This window comes from Podarcis vaucheri (genome assembly GCF_965113315.1).
Source record: "Podarcis vaucheri genome assembly, chromosome: Z".
In the NCBI taxonomy this organism is placed as follows: domain Eukaryota; kingdom Metazoa; phylum Chordata; class Lepidosauria; order Squamata; family Lacertidae; genus Podarcis; species Podarcis vaucheri.
In genome coordinates this window covers 37,252,230-37,271,713 of record NC_138758.1, presented here as the reverse complement: position 1 = coordinate 37,271,713, position 19,484 = coordinate 37,252,230, and the positions used below count along the sequence as shown (strand labels likewise).

Sequence of the window (19,484 nt, the reverse complement as noted above, 5' to 3'; positions counted from 1 at the left end):
GACCTTCTGGGGGGGGGCGGACTATATTTTGGAAAAAATATATGAATTCCTATGCCCCACAAATAACCCAGAGATGCATTTGAAATAAAAGCACTCATTTTACTCATGTAAATACATGCTGATTCCCGGACCGTCCGCGGGCCAGATTTAGAAGGCGAATGAGCCGGATCCGGCCCCTGGCCCTTTGTTTGCCTACCCATGAGCAACACTTTCCCTACTTGTGATTCCCAGCAACTGGTGTTTAGAAGTATATTGTCTCAGACAATGGTTTGAAGTTGTTGGTTTGAAACTAACCATACTTTCCATGAACCATGGTTTGTCAGTCCAAATGCCATGATAAATATGGTTAAGCAAAATCTTCTGAATGCCAAGTCCCAGCCACGTGGGAGGTGGGAACCACATAAGCCTAGGCTAATTCTGACATTCGTTGCTGAATCTGTCCCCCTGTTTCATCTTGTTTTTCTTCCTTAAGTCTGGACAAATAAAATTTGAATGCCCCCAGGAAGGGAATCCACTAAAGCGGAAGCCAGCTCCACCTTCGCCCCAAACCAGGAGACCACAGAAGAAAGCTAAAAGTGGCATCAGAGAAGCAGGGTTGCCAAAGTTTCCTTCACAGAAGCCTTTAACTGATGCAAAGGACAGTGACGCCAGCGGCAACAGACCTTTTGTTAAGACTTCCTGCCTCTTCAAAAACAACCCTGAAATTCCAGACATTCAGAGGTACTTATTTTTAATCCCGCTTTTCTGATAAAATGTGGGTAACCAAAGGGAGGGAAAACTTCATGCCTAGGTGCAAAATGTGGCCCTCCAGGCCTGTCTGTCTGGCCCTAGGAGTTTCATGTAGACCACCTTCCCCAGCCACACTCTCTTTTCTTAGGCCACACCCTTAACTAGTCTTTCTTCACAGCCCCCTTTGATGCTTTTGCCAGTCTTGATTGTGCTAACTCTTGCTTATTTGGATAGAGAGGGATGTGTGAGTGTGTTTAGAAGTAGCCTACAAAGGTTAACAAAACAACAACAGTAATAATAATAATAATACATGAATTGCTCTGCCTACTTTTGCCTCTGACCCTGCCCTACCAAAGTGCCTGTGGCCCTTGCCACAAATGCATGTTTGTCTCAGGTTTGGTGTTCCTCTAGCACACTGGAAGCGCTCTCCCTTCTACAAAGTTGGAACCATCCTTTCTAGCCATGTTTCAAGGTTGCGACTTAATAAATTAATTCCTTCTACAGAACATCAGTGAAGCAAGTGCAGGAGAAAGTTTTCACTTCAGACTCCTTTGATCAGCTGGGCCTCCATCCCCATTTGGTGGGTACTTTATTTCTTTGTGCTATGTCTCAGTAGGTGTAGGAGTAGTTAATGATATTTATTAAATGCCTTTCCTCAAAGATCCAATGCAACTTTACAAAAGTTCCTGTTCAGTTCCCAGCATACAGCACTAAAGCATTATTTACAATGTCCGCAATACTATTTTGGTGTGCAGAGGGGCCAGCTGGCTCATTTGGAATTGTTGTTGTTGTGTTAAATTAAAATTTTATACCACCCTGTACCCATAGCTGTCAACGTTTCCCTTTTTAAAAGGGAAATTCCCTTATTCCGAGTAGGATTCCTCGCAAGAAAAGGGAAAAGTTGACAGCTGTGCCTGTATCTGAAGATCAGAGGTGGATACTATGTTTTACAGTGGTGCCTCGCAAGACGAAATTAATTCGTTCCACAAGTTTTTTCTTCTTGCGAGTTTTTCGTCTTGCGAAGCACGGTTTCCCATAGGAATGCATTGAAAATCAATTAATGCGTTCCTATGGAAACCGCTTGCCAGGCTGGCGGTGCGGAGAAGGGCTTTTCTCCCCACCGCAAGCCTTCAGGACAGGTACGGGAACAGAGGGGAAGGGGCGCAGCGCTTCTCCTCTGTTCCCGGGGCTTGCGGTGGGAGGAGGGTTTTTCCTCCCCACCGCCAACATTCAGAACAGCATTCTGAATGTTGGCGGTGGGAAGGAAAACCCTCCTCCCACTGCAAGTCTTCAGGACAGCCATCCGAAGGCTGGCGCGGGGAGAAGGGCTTTCCTCCCCACCGCCAGCCTTCGGAGGAGCCTTCCGAAGGCTGGCGCGGGGAGAAGGGCTTTCCGCCCCACCGCCAGCCTTCAGAGCAGCCTTCCGAAGGCTGGCGCGGGGAGAAGGGCTTTCCGCCCCACCGCCAGCCTTTGGAGGAGGTCCGAGGACAGTGGGGAAGACGCTGCGCTTCCCCGCTGTCCCGGAGATTTCCCTATGGGCTTTCGTCTTGCGAAGGAAGCCCATAGGGAAATTCGTTTTGCGAAGCGCCTCCAAAACGGAAAACCCTTTCGTCTAGCGGGTTTTCCGTCTTGCGAGGCGTTCGTCTTGCGGGGCACCACTGTATCTGGTCCAGGGATGGGGAATCTTAAGTCCTCCAGAGGTTGCTGCGCTCCCACAATCTCTGACCATTGGCTCTGCTGTGGCTGAAGGGAGTTGGAATCCACTAAATATATGAGGAGCCACAGATTCCCCAGCTGTATCACACTTTACCCTGTGGGGTGGGTTAGCTGGACCTTTCCCCTCCTCTGTTCCCCAGAATTAGATCATTCTCATCATCGAATTAGAAGGGACCTTGGAGATCTACTCTAACTCTTTGCTTAATGCAGGATTGGAATTGCAGGATGCAGCATCTACAGCAGAAGTGGGAAGCCTTTGTCCCATGGGCCAAATTTTCTCATATGTTACTCCTTTAGTACAAAGTGGCTTGCATTGAAACTGCAGTTAAAACAAAAAGGGGTGCTAAGCTCATTTTTAACAATGCCTTCTATGAAAACTTTGGCAGGTAGATGGGATGCCGCACCCCTGGCCCCCCGTCAATCATCTGAAGTTACTAGGGGATTGGGGGGGGCTGGAACTCACTGGAACTTATTTCTGCCACCTCTTTGTAGCGTACTGGCAGCTGTGTCGGAGGCTTCAGGCTGCATGCAGCTCATCGCTTTGTGTCAGAGGCTGTGGGGCAGCGCATTGGTGTCGATTGGGCAAAGAAGCATTTTTTTAGGCTCCCACTCACCTGCCATAGTTGGCCCACAGATGTGGGAGCAGTCAAAATATCTGGTCCTGTAGGCCTAAAAGTTTCCCTCTTCCTGCAGAGATGGCCATCCAGCTTCTGATTATATATATCCAGCAAATGAGAGCCCACAACCTCCTGAGGGAGTCTTTTCTCAAACAGCTATTACACTCGGGGTCAGCAGACTTTTTCAGCAGGGGACCGGTCCACTGTCCCTCAGACCTTGTGGGGGACCAGACTATATTTTGGAAAAAATATACGAATTCCTATGCCCCACAAATAACCCAGGGATGCATTTTAAATAAAAGGGCACATTCTACTCATGTAAAAACATGCTGATTCCTATACCATCCATGGGCCAGATTTAGAAGGCGATTGGGCTGGATCCAACCCCCGGGCCTTAGTTTGCCTACCCATGCTTGAGTTTTCCCCTAATGTTGACTGTTCCCGTTAAAATACTTGTTGCTTTTTTCCCTTCTCCTCTCTGATTTAACATTTTTGACATGATACTGGTTTGGCTATTTCTGTCCTATTCTAGGATCAAACATATTATGCCCTAAATGTTTTATTTTTGTCTCCACCTCCCCACCAGGTTTCAACCCTAATCTCTGTCTTAAAAATATCTAGCATGACCAGGTAAGTGTGTGTAATTATTTCATGAATAGAAGTTTTTATTGTAAGTTGCCTAGAGACTGTCCTGGGTTTGATGACTTAACAAATCAATTAATCAAATTCATTTTTGTTTGGAGAAAAGGCAGATTGGAAGAGACATAATAAATATGTAATTCTACATGGTGTGGAGGAAGTGAATCTCGTGATACTAGAAGTCTGGGATATCCAGTGAATGTTAATTTTGGATGGCTGGCAAACTCTTCTTAAGATTTAGACCCAAAGCCTGGTTACAGCACTGAGAAGGTCATGTCCTAGGTCCCAACAGGGTGTGTTCCTGGGGATGTTGGACATCCCTTTGGACATCCCAGTTACAAACAATAACAGGCCTTTAGAAGTCTTCACCAGCACTTTGGGTTGGTGTAGGAAGCAAACAGGAAGCCAGTTTAGCTGTTTCCATAAGGGAGTTGCATGCTACCCATCAACAGCTTAGTCACAGCAATTGGGACCCTTTCTAATTCCCAGACTGGAGGTTCCCACTGCTGCACCACAGTATTTAGTTAACCTATTATTATCTTAACAGATATTAGTTACTTAACGAACTATTATGTATTGTGAGGGATTAGACTAGATCAGACATGGGCAAACTGAACCCTCCAGATGTTTTGGGACTACAACTCCCATCATCCCTAGCTAACAGGACCAGTGGTCAGGGATGATGGGAATTGTAGTCTCAAAAACATATGGAGGCCTGAGTTTGCCTATGCTTGGCCTAGATGGATTTTGTGGTCCCTTACAGCTGTACAGTTCTAGGATTTTATTATTTAACTATTAACTGACAATTACTTAACAGACTGACTATTATCTCATTGACTATTATCTAAGTATTAATTAGCTATCACCTAAGAGACTGAACCAGCATCTTTCTAGCTTACACTAATGACCAGCCAGCACTGTTAGATGAACTAGCAACTGTTACATTCTTAATACTTTGACCTAAAATAGAACGTGTCTTGATTTTTCTTAACTTCTCCATTTGTTGCAAAAGTGTTCAGAAGCAAACTATTCCCATACTATTGCAAGGAAAAGATGCACTGGTGAGATCGCAGACAGGTTCTGGTAAGTGTGGGGGAGGGGTTGTGTGTGTATATGTAGGCTGTTTGTTTCGGCTTTGCTTTAAAAGGGGGCCTACAAATAATTTTAAATACAGTCATACCTCGGGTTGCAGCTGCTTTAGGTTGCGTTTTTTCGGGTTGTGGACTGCCGAAACCCAGAAGTACCGGAATGGGTTACTTCTGGGTTTCAGAAGTCGCACATGCACAGAAGCGCTAAATCGCGCTTTGCGCATGTGCAGAAGCGCCGAATCGCAACCCGCGCATGCGCAGACGCGGGTTGCGAACGCTGTGGGTTGCGAACGTGCATCCCACACTGATCACGTTCGCAACTCGAGCATCCACTGTGTAGTATAAAGGAGTAGTAGGTGACCTTTGACCTTCCAGATACTAGGCAGGGACTATTAGAGTTGTCTTTCAGCAATATGTGGAGGGGTCAAAGATTCCCTCCACCTGGTGTAAAGTGACCCTTTGGTTGTACTGCATTGTGTGATGGTCAGTTGTGTGGGCACTCTGTTGTCTCAGGGATCTAACAGAAGTAGAGCAGTTGATTGATTCTGGCCCACCATGGGGAAAGAACAGTGGTGATGTCATTAGCAAGCGAGCAAGCTCTGTGCTAGATTTGGGAAGCCACCTTTGACATGGCGTGTCAATGGCTAAATGTCTGGTGCAGGGACAGGGAACTCGCTGCTCCTGTCAGTTCTAGGCAGCGTGGCCAGGGAAGATGGAAGCTAGAGTCCAACAGCATCTGTAGTTCTCTTGAGTCAACCCCATATGTTCCCACTCAACCACTTCAATCACTGGAACTGGCAATGTTACAGGTGCCACAAAATACTTGTTCTGCACTTGTAAGGAATCAATCTTGTTGTGTGGTGGCACCTCCTGAGAGATAGATGGATGCAAAAGATGGAAGAATGCCTCTTATTTAGAAGAGACATTCCCAAGAGAGACAGAGAGAAACGGAGGGAGGCTGTGGAACCTGTTTCCCTCTATGCATTGTTGGACTCCCAACTCCCATCAGCCCCAGCCAGGATGGCCAACAGACTGAGGATGATGGGAACTGTAGTCTGGCAATATCCAAAGGGTTCCCCACTCCTAATCTGAAGAATGAGGAGATATGGGAAATTGGTCTTTTATAAAGGCCTATGCTCTGGGTGTAGAAGGCAACTGTGCCTTACTCCACACACAGTTTTGCTTATGACTGTTAAAATCTAATATCTTTTCTCTTGAAGGTAAAACTCTGGCCTACGGAATCCCTCTAGTACAGGCCTTGCAAAGAGCAGAGCCGAAAATAAAGGTGAGTGTGTTGAAATGGGCTTTCTCTCTCTCCACCTTGTAAAAAAGAAAAGCCGGTTTTCTCAGCCACTTCATATTTATCAGTAATTCTCACAACAACCTTGGATGATGTCTTTAAGGCGGAGAGCATCCCCCCCACCAGGACCAAGGACTGCTGTTCTTGTGCCTTTCACTTATGGGAGGATGCTTGCTGTTTTAAAAATGACTATGAAGGTTGAGTTCATTGGCATGGCTTGTGGCTCCCTCAGAGATTTTCTGATAGTCCCTAAAAAAGCTCTTCTGGAAACACCATGTGAGAAAAGAGAGTGATCCAAGCAGACTCTGGCACTGTGGGGAATTGTGGCATGCTGGGTCGGTCGAAGATGACAAGGGCTCTTTCCCTTCTCTCTCGCGTTCCTCTGTGTCCAATGTTGCCACTTACCCTACGCCTCTTGTTTCCATAGCGTAGTGATGGTCCGTATGCTCTCGTACTGGTCCCAACCAGGGAGGTAAGTTGCTGGGCATTTGTGGTTAACTCCTAACCACACCGGTTTCATGGTTAGTAATGTTGCTAGGGGGCAGCAGGCAACCTAATTGCATGTGGGTAACAAAGAGAGAGGCACAGAGAGAGGGAAGGGGTGGTTGAAAGGGGGGAAGGAGGGAGAAAGAAGGGGTGGTGAGAAGAAGGGGAGGAGAGAGAAAGAAGGGTGGTAGAGAGTGCTTGCTCTGCATGCAGAAGATCTCAGGTTCCATACCCAACAGGTCCTGGTGGGACTGGGAAGGATTCCCTGCTTGAAACCCTGAGGAGCTGCTGCCAGCCAGTGTAGACAGTGTTGAGCTAGCTGGACCCACTAGCCTGACTGGGTATACCACTGGAAGGAGTGCAGAAAGAAGAAATGCCATGGTGCATCTGCACTAATGAAACCGGACACCTTCAGTGGCCCCACCTGCAATAAAACATGTCTCTCTCATATTGGCCTCTACAGCCATAGCAGATGCCGTAACTCTCCAGTGGTTTGACTTTACCCCGTATGGCACAGTCTTCCATTGTCTCTTGAGACAGACAAATGCAAACAACAACAATAGCAAGAGAGCCAATGGCTTTCAAGCTTTTTGAGTCCATGGCTGCCTTGACCAACTCCATTCCTTCTGTGGCACCCTGTGCAGGTCAGGAGCCCGGTTATGTCACCCCTTGCCTGCAGAGCTGGCAGCCTCTCACCCTTTTTTGAACACCCTCCTTTGTGGAGTGTTCCCTCAGCCTCTTTCCTTTTTTTAATAATTTTTTTATTAGTTTTACAAAAAAATTTAAGACAATACAAACATATATAAAGACATACAAACACGTATAATTTCATAACCTTTTTTTCATAAACCGTGTTTCTCGGACTTCCCCATACCTCCCCTTTCTGCATCCCAATGTCCAAAGTTTTTAGCAACTCTAAATATGTCTGTCAGTCCTCTGTCCTCTTAATCTTTCCTTCAATCTAGTCTTATATCGCTGTAACCCTTTCTTACTCGAACCTCGACATTCTAACATTCAGCAAGTTTATAATAGTCCTTAAGGTAGATTTTAAATTTCTTCCATTCTTCTTCCGCCGTCTCCTTTCCCTGATCACGAATTCTGCCAGTCATCTCAGCTAATGTCATATAGTCCATCACTTTCATCTGCCATTCTTCCAGGGTGGGTAGATCTTGTGTCTTCCAATACTTTGCGATGAGTATTCTTGCTGCTGTTGTAGCATACATAAAGAAAGTTCTGTCCTTCTTTGACACCAATTGGCCGACAATGCCCAAGAGAAAGGCCTCTGGTTTTTTAGGGAAAGTACATTTAAGTATCTTTTTCATTTCGTTATATATCATTTCCCAGAAAGCCTTAATCTTCGGGCATGTCCACCAAAGGTGATAGAAAGTACCTTCAATTTCTTTACATTTCCAACACTTATTATCAGGCAAATGATAAATTTTTGCTAGCTTGACTGGGGTCATGTACCACCTGTAAATCATTTTCATAATATTTTCCTTTAAGGCATTACAACCATTCCCAGTCAGCAAACATAATGTTATGACCAATGTCCTGTGCCCATTTAATCATAACCGATTTAACTGTTTCATCTTGTGTATTCCATTTCAGCAGCAAATTATACATTCTTGACAAATTCTTAGTATTGGGTTCTAACAGTTCAGTTTCTAATTTTGATTTTTCCACCTGAAAGCCAATTTTCCTGTCCTGTTTATAAATCTCCATTATTTGGTAATATTGAAGCCAGTCTGTTACTTTAGGTTTCAATTTCTCATGACTTTGTAATTTCAATTTATCTCCCTCCTGTTCCAGGATTTCCCAATACTTCGGCCATCCGGCCTCCATATTGAGTTTCTTCAATGCCTTAGCCTCCAAGGGTGACAACCATCTAGGGGTTTTGTTTTCCAACAGATCTTTATATCTTATCCAAACATTAAACAATGCTTTTCTAACAATATGGTTTTTAAAGGCCCTATGCACCTTGATTTTGTCATACCATAGATATGCATGCCAACCAAATGCATTATTAAAACCTTCCAAGTCCAAAATGTCTGTGTTTTCGAGGAGCATCCACTCTTTCAGCCAGCAAAATGCTGCTGCTTCATAGTACAATTTTAAGTCTGGCAGGGCAAATCCCCCTCTTTCTTTAGCATCTGTCAGTATTTTAAATTTTAATCTCTGTTCTCGGGGGTCCTCCGGGCAACTACTGTTACCGCCCTTGATCTCTGAGCTGCCCCCACCCATCCCAAGGAGAGGTACCTCCTCACACTACCCCACAACAGCCTGGGAAGAGGATGCTCATAGCCTTAGTGGCCCATCAGAGATTGACCAAAGGTTAACATGGGGCCAGCACCTTACCTTGGGTGGCAGCAGTAGGTGCTGCTGGGCCTGCATGGCGGAAAGGCTCCCCTTCAGCACCAGGCACTCGGCTCCCAGGCAGGCCATGCACACAGCAAGCACAAGAAAGGCCAGCGCAGTGCCTGCCTGCTTGCCCGGCCTCCCACTTGTCTATTCATTCCCAACAGCAAGCTGGTGGCTGGCTGGGTTCCCTCACCCGCTTGCTTACTCTGAGGCCTCCTCAGCTCCTGCCAACCAGCACCCCTTGGTCAGCCCAGAGCCACCATTCGTCTGGGGAGCTTGAGCCAGGGCTGCTGCAACAAACAGCTGTGCAAGGCAGAGATGAGAGGGCATCAAGGGAGGGAGGGAAGGAAAGAGGGACAGAGGCCAGTGTTGCCTGTGGCACCCCTGAGCATCATTCAAGGCACCCCAGGGTGCCACAGCACACTGGTTGAAAACCACTGGTTTATGCCAAAGGAGAATGATGTTTTAATGCAGATTTTGTGTGAATGTGTATTAATTTGGTTTAATCCCTTCTTTTCTCCAGCTAGCTCTGCAGAGCTTTGAAACTGTCCAGAAACTGTTAAAGGTAAATATTTACTTTTGGGGAAGTAGGAATCATTTTAAGTTCTGTGTTGTTCAACTTTTGATTTCCTGATGTTGTTGGACTGTAACTCCCATCATCTCCAGCCAGCTTAGCCCAATATTCAGGGGTGATGGAAGTTGTGGTCCACAGGTGTCATGAGACCCATGGTTGAAGATACTGTTTAGAGAAGGAGATATGAGATAATCGGAGAGAAGCTTGGGGTGCAGAGAGGTAGCTAGAGGTTCCTCAATCCTCTTCAGTTTTCCCCCTCTGTCTTGGGATGGGGGATTCTGAATGGTCAAATTCAGCATACATTGGCCATGCTTGCCCAATAGAATGTAAAGTTTAGCAATGGTTCTGATATTGCACAGCCTTTGTATAGCACTGTATTAACGCATACTATAATGGGTGCATGTGTCTCTCTGTACCTACAATAGTTCCCTGGTCACTTGGAGGCAAATGCATGCTTGCCATAGGTAATCAGCTGTGCTGTTTGGGGGCAAGGGGTGCATGTTCATGTAACATTAAGCCATCGTTTAGCATTACTTCCTTACAAGACCAACATCATGGACAAAGGTGGGATCTTGTTCACATTGACTTGTCCGTTAACTAATGGTGACTGGTGTTCATTGGGACTAGTGGGACAGAAGGCAGGGACCCCAAACAGTATGTGGAGGCAGAGCCAACTCATTCTAGTTTTGATCCCATTCTTCTCCCTGCTAAGTTCTGAAAGGGCAAAACTAAGACCCAGGAGGAGGAAGCTGACAGGCTAGATGAAAGTAAGAAGGCAGGCAGTGAGGGCTGGCAGGAGGAAGATTGCGGAGGTGGGACTTGAATTAGTTGGCTCTGCCTGTCTTAGGCTCTGTCTCTGCCTACAGTTGGTCTCCCTGCCTTCCACCCTACCATTCCCATCAGCCACCACTGCCTGGCTCTTTACATCTCTGTGTGCACTGGCCATGCCTCATGATAGAAAGGAGCACGTTAGATCAGTCACATACAGAGATGCAGTAGAGACACTCCACTGTGGATAAGTGCCTTGTACTTACATTATTCTACAAGGGGCAACACTAGAGGCAGAAGCTGACAGCCAAGGCCACCACCCCTGGATGGGTTGTAAGGGAGAAGGCAAGCAGGGGTGGACTGTCTGGGAGCAGACTGAGGTTAGTGGGGCATTGCCCCATTCATCCTAATGGGCCAGTCTCCACTGCTTTGAAATAACCCCTGAGGATTCTGGAGCATGTTCCAGGGCACTCACTTGATTCACATCACATCCTGGCCTGTGCCCCTTCTATCTTAAGCTGTGTGAACTGAGGGGGCTTGCTAGAACATATCCAACTCTCCCCTGAGCTTTGCAGATGGCATGTGGATCATATATAGAGAGCAAGTTGGGTAGGGGGTGTTTGACCCTCCAGATGTTCCCCACACCTGATAATAGAGTCAAAAGGAACTTCAGAGATCATGTGGTCTCCTGGTCAATGCAGGAATCAGTTCAAGAAGACCACTGGGGTGTTGCTGGACTGCTTTTGTTTTCGAAGGAAAGCCTGTCAGCTTCCTGTCGCTCATTGTCGAACTCCCTGCCTTTGCAACTTGGTTTGAAATGTGAGTGCCCCACTTTCTCAGTTATCCACCACACTTCCTTCCTTCCCCCTCCTCCATTTAGCCCTTTACCTGGATTGTTCCTGGCGTGTTGATGGGAGGAGAGAAGAAAAAGTCTGAGAAAGCCAGGTAGGACATCACTTTCATAAAACCTGTAGGGGTTCTTTTTTTTTTAGTTCACTCTTTCCCCTCCAGTCCCTTTCATCTGCCACTCTCTCTCTCCCAGGGTGCCTTTTTTTTATTAGTGGGGAGAGAGTGACTTTGGATCAGGCTGTGAGTACCCCCCACTGTGGATCTTACAAAAAACGGACAGCTGAGCCAGCAGGAAGTGTGTTCATCTTCCTCTCTCTGGTTGTAAAATGTTGATGAGCTTCTTTAGCCTGTGATCCCTGCCGGTGTGTGTAAGATTCTTTCTCTACTCTTCCCCACTCCCCTCGCCCCCCAAAAAGATCTGCTGTTCCACCCAGGTCTCTTGCAAGCTCTTCTGTTTTGCTCAACTGATGGGACAGGGAAGGACTATAGCTCAGTGGCAGAGAATCTGTCCTTTGTTCAACCTGCAGGTTGGACTGGGAATGTTCTCAGTGTCTGATACTGAGCTAGATGAACCCAATTGTCTGACTCAGTATAAGGCAACTTCTTATGACAAGAACTGGGATCTTAGAAGTTATTTTTTAGAGGAAAGGACTGTGGCTCAGTGGTAGAGCATCTGTTTTCCATACAGGAAGTCCCCCGTTCAATCCCTAGCATCTCCAGGTACAGTTGGGAATGTGCCCTGCCTAAAACCCTAGATGATGCTCAACTAGAAGGACCAATTGTCTGACTAGGTATAACACAGCTTCCTATTTGTTTGGAACTATGTCATGCTTTTTTAAGAGGGAAGGACTGCACCAACAGTGCTAGAGCATCTGTTTTGCATGCAGAAGGTCCCAGGTTCAACCCCTGCTTGAAATTTTTGAGAACTGCTGCCAATCAACAAAGACAATACTGTGCTTGAACCAGTGGTTTGACCTCTGTATAAGGCAGCTTCCTATGTTGCCATTTTGCAGTAAGAAAGTGTGTGTGTCTTTCTTAAGAGTCAGAAAACGGCAGCTTAGATTCCACTCCCATTGGGCCCTTCAAGCATGACTAATGGTCAAGGATGACAGGAGCTCTTGTACAGCGACATCCAGAGGATCACCATGTTGGGTATCCTTGCCTTAGATCTTCTGGGGAAATTCTGCACAAGCAGAATTTAGCACCCTGTGATATTCTACGAATATCACAGGGCGCTAAACAAGAAGCAGCCACCCCTGTACAGACACCCTTCCCTCTGCCATTTGTGAAGCAACAGCCATGAGCTGCTTTAAACATCTTGTGAAGACTAATCTTTTTCCCAACCCGTAAGATTGTACCCCTTTAAAGTTTATCTTGAGTTCCTTATTTTTAAATTTGTTTTTACGTGCTTTCATGCTACTGTTTTACTGATTTATGTCAATTTTTTCTTTCAACCATGATGTTTGCTATCTTTATGCTGTGTTCTATTTAGAGGCTTTTCGGGTGGGGGGTTCCCATGTTTGGAAAATGGGAGAGTTACCTGTTCTGGATGGGGTTGTGCTCCCTCTGAAGGACTAAGTTCATGGTTTGGACAGGGGTAGCCTCACGGCTATAGTCCATGCACTGGGAACCATGAACCTAGATTACTGTAATGCGTTCTATGTGGGGTTGCCCTTGGGTCTGATTCGGTAGCTTCATCTGCTGCTGAATGCTGCAGCCACATTGCTGATGGGAGTTTTGGGTCAAGAACATGTGACACTAGTATTAAAAAAGCTGCACAGGCTGCCTACCTGCTACTGAGCCAGGATCCTGTTTTGATTTGCAAAGTCCTGAACAACTTGGGTCCAGGATACCTCAAGGATTCTGGTTTGGAAGCTGCGAGACGAAAACCATGAACCTTGGCAAACAAAGAGGTCCAGTGTGTTGTATGTGTCAGGATTAGAGATCACAAAGGGAGGGAGGAGCTTATGAACGAGGTGTGATCTTTTGTTAACAGTTAGTCTGTTTTACCCATGTGCTCAATCACTCTTCTTCTGATTTTTTTTTATAATTTAAAATAGATTACGCAAAGGAATAAACATCCTAATTGCCACTCCTGGCCGCCTGGTGGACCATATCAACTCCACCAAATGCATTCACTTCCGCCACATCCAGTGGCTGATCCTGGATGAGGCAGACAGGTAAGCAGTCCTGGCTGCATCCTCAATTGTTGGAAGTAGCTGCCAATGAGGGAGGTGGGATCTTTGAGACAACACACAGCAGGTAAGAACATTGGAAGCTGCCTTATATGGAGTCTGTCTAGCTCAGCACTGTCTACACTGACTGGGTGTGGCTCTCCAGGGTTTCCCCCAGCCCTTCCTGGCAGGAGATGGTAGGGACCGAGCCTGGGGCCTTCTGAGGATGCTCTGCTACTGAGATCCCATAATGCCAGGTTGCCACCATGAACCAGGAAAGTTGGATGTGTTACTTATCCTCGTGCTGTCCCCCCCCCTTATGTCTCACCTGTGTTTCAGGATCCTGGATCTGGGTTTTGAGAAGGCAGTCACTGCGATACTGAATGCCATAAATGCTGACGGTGAGAAGCGGCAAAACGTTCTTTTGTCGGCAACGCTTACAGATGGTAAGTACTACATAGATGCTCGTATTTTCATTGCAGCAGCCACTGTGGGAGGAGGGGCAGATGGGGAAGTTCACCAGAAAGTTATTGGTTGCAGGGAACTTCTTCCCCCACCCCTACCTGCACCCACGCGACAGACCTGAGAGGGCCCCCAGCAGCTCTGGCAGGGGTGAGGGAACTTTTTTCGCCCAAGGACTGAATTCCTTTCTGGGCAGCTTTCTAGGGGCAATATGCCAGTGGTGGGTGGAGCCAGAGGCAAAGTGTGGGCTGAGCACAAATGTAAATTTTACCTTTTTAGAATACACTAGTTTCCACACACACACACATGATCAGAGTTCAAGGGGTGATATGATAGCCATGTTCAAATATATAAAAGGATGTCACATAGAGGAGGGAGAAAGGTTGTTTTCTGCTGCTCCAGAGAAGCGGACACGGAGCAATGGATCCAAACTACAAGAAAGAAGATTCCACCTAAACATTAGGAAGAACTTCCTGACAGTAAGAGCTGTTCGACAGTGGAATTTGCTGCCAAGGAGTGTGGTGGAGTCTCCTACTTTGGAGGTCTTTAAGCAGAGGCTTGACAACCATATGTCAGGAGTGCTCTGATGGTGTTTCCTGCTTGGCAGGGGGTTGGACTCGATGGCCCTTGTGGTCTCTTCCAACTCTATGATTCTATGATTCTATGATATATCCCAGCCAGGCTAAAGCACTCAAGAAGGGTATGGAGCAGAGCCAGTGAAGGCTGTGGTCTGGGGAGAGTTCCCAGGGCCAGACAGAGGCCTAGAGGGCCACATTTGTTCCTGGCCCTGAGGTTCCCCACCCCTGAGATACAGTTTTCAACCAGTATCTCATTAATATTTGCAAGCTCCTTTGGGAGCCATTTCATGTTGAAGAACAGGATAAAGAAACAGTGATACTAAATAAATATTCCTCCCCTGCCTGAAACAGGAGTCTCGAGGTTAGCTGACATCAGCTTGCATGATCCTGTTTACATTTCCATTGCGGAAGGATCACTGGGGTCAAACACTTCCAAGGCAGAAGCGTGTGCTAAGGAGGATGCCGGTGTCGCTCCAGTGAGCTTGGAACAAAGAGGATTTGCTGTACCGGAAAACCTCCAGCAGAATGTTGTGGTTGTCCCTAGCAAGCTAAGGCTTGTGACGCTGGCAGCATTTATCCTTGGGAAGTTGAAGGTGAGGTTCTAGTTCTGTTGGCTGACAGGTTAATGGGTGGGCCTTCCCCAGATCTTTTCCTATAGTAGACTTAACATGACCCCTCTCTTAAGGGTTTGTTGTTTAGAATGTAATAACATAAGAAGTGATCAAGCTAGTGACCCATCTAGTCCAGCATCCTGCTCTCACGGTGGACAAAAATGAGGTGCCCCAGTGAGAAAGGACCTCCTGTGAGCAGGACACAAGCACAAGAGCTGTCTCCCATCTTGTGGCTTCCGTCGGCCAGTGTCCAAAAGCATTACTGCCTCTCAGTGGCGTAGCGTGGGGGGGTGCAAGGGGGCCGGCCACACCGGGCGCAACATCTGGGGGGGCGCTCGCCGCCTCCGGAGTCGCCGAAGAGCCTCGGGCGCAGGCTGTAGCAGAGCCCCATGTCTCGCGGAACCGACGAGCTGGCAGCGGCTCTCAGTGCTCACCGCGGTCCCCGCGCGTCAGGGCCACGGAGGGCGCGCCAGGCAGCCCCTCCTCACAGCCCCGCCGCCGCCGCTGCTGCTGCTGCAGCTGCTGGGCCATGTTGCATTTTCCTCGCCTCTCTGCCCTCCTCCTCCTCTGGGCAAGCAGCGTCGTTTGGGCGGCAGCGCCAGCGGCAACTCGCCTCAGATCACCTGACACGGCAGGTTAGGGGGCGCAAATTACTTGCCTTGCCCCGGGTGCTGACAACCCACGCTACGCCGCTGCTGCCTCTGACCATGGAGGCCAAACATAGTCATTGTGATTCGTAGCCACCAATAAGAACCTTCTCCTCCATAAATTTGTCTCCTCCTCTTTGAAAACTACCCCAGTTGGTGGCCATTCTTACATCTTGTGAGAGCAAATGCCATAATTAGAGCGCTGTGCAAAGCAGTCCTTCCTTTTGTCTGCCCTGAATCTCCTGACGTCAGTTTCATTGGATGTCCTTGAATTTTAGTATTACAGTGGTACCTCGGGTTACATACGCTTCAGGTTACAGACACTTCAGGTTACAGAGTCCGCTAACCCAGAAACAGTACCTCGGGTTAAGAACTTTACCTCAGGATGAGAACAGAAATCGCGTGGCGGCAGTGGGAGGCCCCCTTAGCTAAAGTGGTACCTCGGGTTAAGAACAGTTTCAGGTTAAGAATGGACCTCCAGAACGAATTAAGTTCTTAACCTGAGGTACCACTGTATATGGGGGGGATCTCTTTCCACTTCACTTCAATCCAGCTTGGATCAGCCCGGTGGCCCATCTAGTCCAGCATCCTGTTCTCACAGTGGCCACCCAGATACCCATTATGGGAAGCCCACAAGGAGGACCTGAATTCAACAGCAACTCCCCCCTCCTGCAGTTCCCTGCAGTTGGTATTTAGAGGCCTACTAGTAGCCACCAATAGCTTTATCTTCTGTTAATTTCCCCCCACCCTCCTGCGGAATTCCACAGTACACTCAGCCCTTGATTTGTGTCTGTTCTTATTCCCACAGTTTGAAAAATGCAACAAGATGATTGTCTTCTTCTCCAGCTGTGAGCAGGTGGAGTTTCACCACACCCTCTTCCACAAAGTCTTGGCTGCGGACCTTGAGCAGCCATGGCTTCCTCTTTCGCCCTTGACGTTCGCACGCTTGCATGGTGACATGAAACAAGAGGTGAACTGCCCACTCTCCCAACTTCCCCATTCAGGAGCCGGCCAAAATTGGCTGAAGGTTTTCAAAGGCAATCAGTAATCCTGCTTCTTCCACGTGCCATTTTTGGGATATTGTTCTTTAAAAAGAAATGGGGCTTATTCCTACTCAGAGTAAACTAACGGACAGCCCTGACTAAATTAGGTCTATTCTTTCAGTGGCTCTATTCTCGGATACTATCCACAGCCTAATAGTGAGTAAGTGGTCTGTCTAGCTTCAGTACTGACTGACTGGCAGCAACTCTCCAGGATTTCATACAGGGCACATTTCCCAGCCCTACCTGATGGTCCCGGGGATTGACCTTGGGACTCTCTGCATGCAAAGCAGCTGATCTGCCACTGAGCTGTGCTCCTTCTTGCATGTGAGAGACGGAAGAAATGTGAGAGCTATTGGGTGGTGGTTAGAGAGTCAAACTAGGGCTGAGACGACACTGGGGTTCAAATCCTCACTCATCTATGAAGTTGTCATTGGACAACTTTGGTTTTCGAAAGGACTTGGGGGGGCCTCAGTGGGGTGCCTAAACAGGAAGAGGCTCTGTCACATTTCCAAGTTGTGTTGCAACTGGTACACCTTGAGAAATAAAGAAGCTGCAGTTATGTCCTCGTCTGCTCCTTTCCCGTGGCACCTAGAAATGTGCTTTTCTTGCCCTTGGAATTCCCAACCTCTCTCTAACCCGAGAGAGGCAGAGTAGGCTTGGCCTCGCCTGATGCAAACCCCAGCTGTTAAGACAACCAACATACCATTCCAAAGCCAGCAGCAGAGGGAAGATCCTGTCTTTTAGGGCCCAATGTGCAATTAGCCCTCTGTATCTTCGAATTAAGGGCATTAATGGAACTAAATTGTGCCTCCTATACAGCACTGCTGGGCACAGGCTGGTCTCATCAATACAAGTTCCTTTGCTTGGGGTTTGAGGGCAGCTTGGCCTAGTTGCTTTCTTTGGCGCACACTGGTGCATCTAGTTCTATCCTCTTCCATGCCTGTTCTGCTCTCATTAATTATCAGCCCTGACCCCAGCTGGCAGAGTTTATTTCTAAAACCTGTGCACTTTAGGTGCAAAAGTGCCTTTAATATGATATGCAGATTTGGCTCTTAGGAAATTGCCTTATAATATATTGAGTGACACCATTGGTCTGTCAAGGCTTTATTGTTACTGCCAATGGACAGCATTATGTAAACAAGAACAGGTGAGGTCTCTGCAGACTGGAGGTAGCCAAATGTTCCCATCTTCACAAAAAAAGGGGAGGGGGAGAGAAGACCCAGGTACCTACTGACTTTTGAACTTGACATCAGTACCAGGAAAGGTCCTAGAACAGTCGGTCTGTGAGCACTTAGAAAAGGATATTGTGAATACTAAGACCCAGCACAGGTTTCTCAAAAACACGTTAGGCCAGACAAATCTCATTTCTTTTTTTGATGGAGTTACCAGCTTGGTGGAATTCTGTGGACATAGTATATCTTGATTTCAGTAAAGCTTTTGACAAAATCCCCTATGATATTCCTGCAAAGAAGGTGGTAAGATGTGAGTTGAATGAGGTAACTTGTTAGGTGGATTTGTAGTCAGAGCCCATACTAGCCCTTGAAGGCTAGTGTGACAGTAAATTAGTTAATTTAAAATCTACCAGTCACTATTAGAGGGGAAAGCCATGTCATCCCCGTTGCAGAACTAAGATAGTATCTAACCAACAAGTTTTCCCATTGCCCAGCCCCTTGTGTTGAAATCCCGCTCAATGATTAACCAATTAAATGGCTTTAATTAATCTACTTATTTGTGTAGCACTATCCAAGTACAGTTTTTGTTACAGCAGTATAAGATAGGTCCCTGCTGCAAGGAGCTTACAGTATAAATAATTAAAAAACCAATTAAACATGCATCATATTTGGTTATTTATAATTAGTTTGCACAATCTTTTTTTCCTCAGCCTCTCACATTGACAGGTCTCATAGGCTCTATCCAAACCCCCAAATCCTTTGTAACCTTTCATGATCCATGTCCTGCCCATCTACAGGATTCATTTTGCTCACGAAGCACATGGATGCTTGCTTCATAAATCCCTTCATTTCTTTTAGGAGAGGACGTCTGTCTTCCAGGACTTCTTGCAATCAAAGACGAGCATTTTACTCTGCACAGTAAGTTACTGGATAATAAGTTGACAGGAGTGGTTGAGCAGTGTATCGCACCATGTAAGCTGGAGTTAACTCTACATTAGCAAAACAGGATATGCACAGGAGTGTCATGTCTGATGAGCACAGCAACTCAGGTCTTGTCCCCATGAGGCAGTTGCTGAGACTAAAAGTCCTGTCTCTCCACAGCCGGTTATGTCTCCTCCTCTGCAGGGTTTTTTCCCAAGCGGTCAGAGACTGTTCTGCGTGCCTGTCTTTGCTTCTCCCACTTTATGCCTCTCCTGGTTCTGGGAGACTGGGGGGGGGGGTAACTTATCGCAGCAGGAGGGGGAGACACTCATACCTCTTCACAAGCCTCTTCATCTCTGCTTCTTTGCTTCCTTCCTTTTCTACTGATTCTGGTCTGCTGTCTGTCACAGACTCTCCCCGCTCCCTAAGCCCTGTTACCGCTTCTGGCACCTCCTCCTCCTTCCTCTTCTCTCTCTGACCACTCATCATCATCCAACCCCTACTACCACAACTCTGAGTCTTCTCCCCTTGAGGTTTCCCCAGCTGGTTCCTCCCACCATTCTTTAGCATCCAACCAGTCCCTGGCATAGCTTTGAATATGAGCAAGTATAATTGACACCCAGTTTATGTTGTCATCTGGCAGGGAAGGGCATGGAATGAATTCAGGGTAAGAGGAGTCCAAAATAGAGGAGGAGTGAGGATTGCATGCCCAGTGGATTTCCAGTTACCATGTCTGTTGTCTGTCTAGTCCT

General features: G+C 47.1%; 1 protein-coding gene across 1 annotated transcript in view; it reads left to right on the top strand.

The window, feature by feature from the left end:
- DDX31 (DEAD-box helicase 31) overlaps positions 1 to 19,484 on the top strand; it is a 69,878-nt gene that overhangs the window by 2,302 nt on the left and 48,092 nt on the right. The window contains exons 2-14 of the mRNA XM_082207822.1: positions 473 to 720; positions 1,234 to 1,309; positions 3,649 to 3,692; positions 4,714 to 4,784; positions 6,010 to 6,074; positions 6,517 to 6,561; positions 9,457 to 9,498; positions 11,156 to 11,220; positions 13,185 to 13,304; positions 13,638 to 13,744; positions 14,690 to 14,931; positions 16,405 to 16,566; positions 18,670 to 18,729. Of these exons, the coding sequence (XP_082063948.1) occupies positions 473 to 720; positions 1,234 to 1,309; positions 3,649 to 3,692; positions 4,714 to 4,784; positions 6,010 to 6,074; positions 6,517 to 6,561; positions 9,457 to 9,498; positions 11,156 to 11,220; positions 13,185 to 13,304; positions 13,638 to 13,744; positions 14,690 to 14,931; positions 16,405 to 16,566; positions 18,670 to 18,729 (1,347 nt within the window). The remainder of the gene's footprint in view (positions 1 to 472; positions 721 to 1,233; positions 1,310 to 3,648; positions 3,693 to 4,713; positions 4,785 to 6,009; positions 6,075 to 6,516; positions 6,562 to 9,456; positions 9,499 to 11,155; positions 11,221 to 13,184; positions 13,305 to 13,637; positions 13,745 to 14,689; positions 14,932 to 16,404; positions 16,567 to 18,669; positions 18,730 to 19,484) is intronic.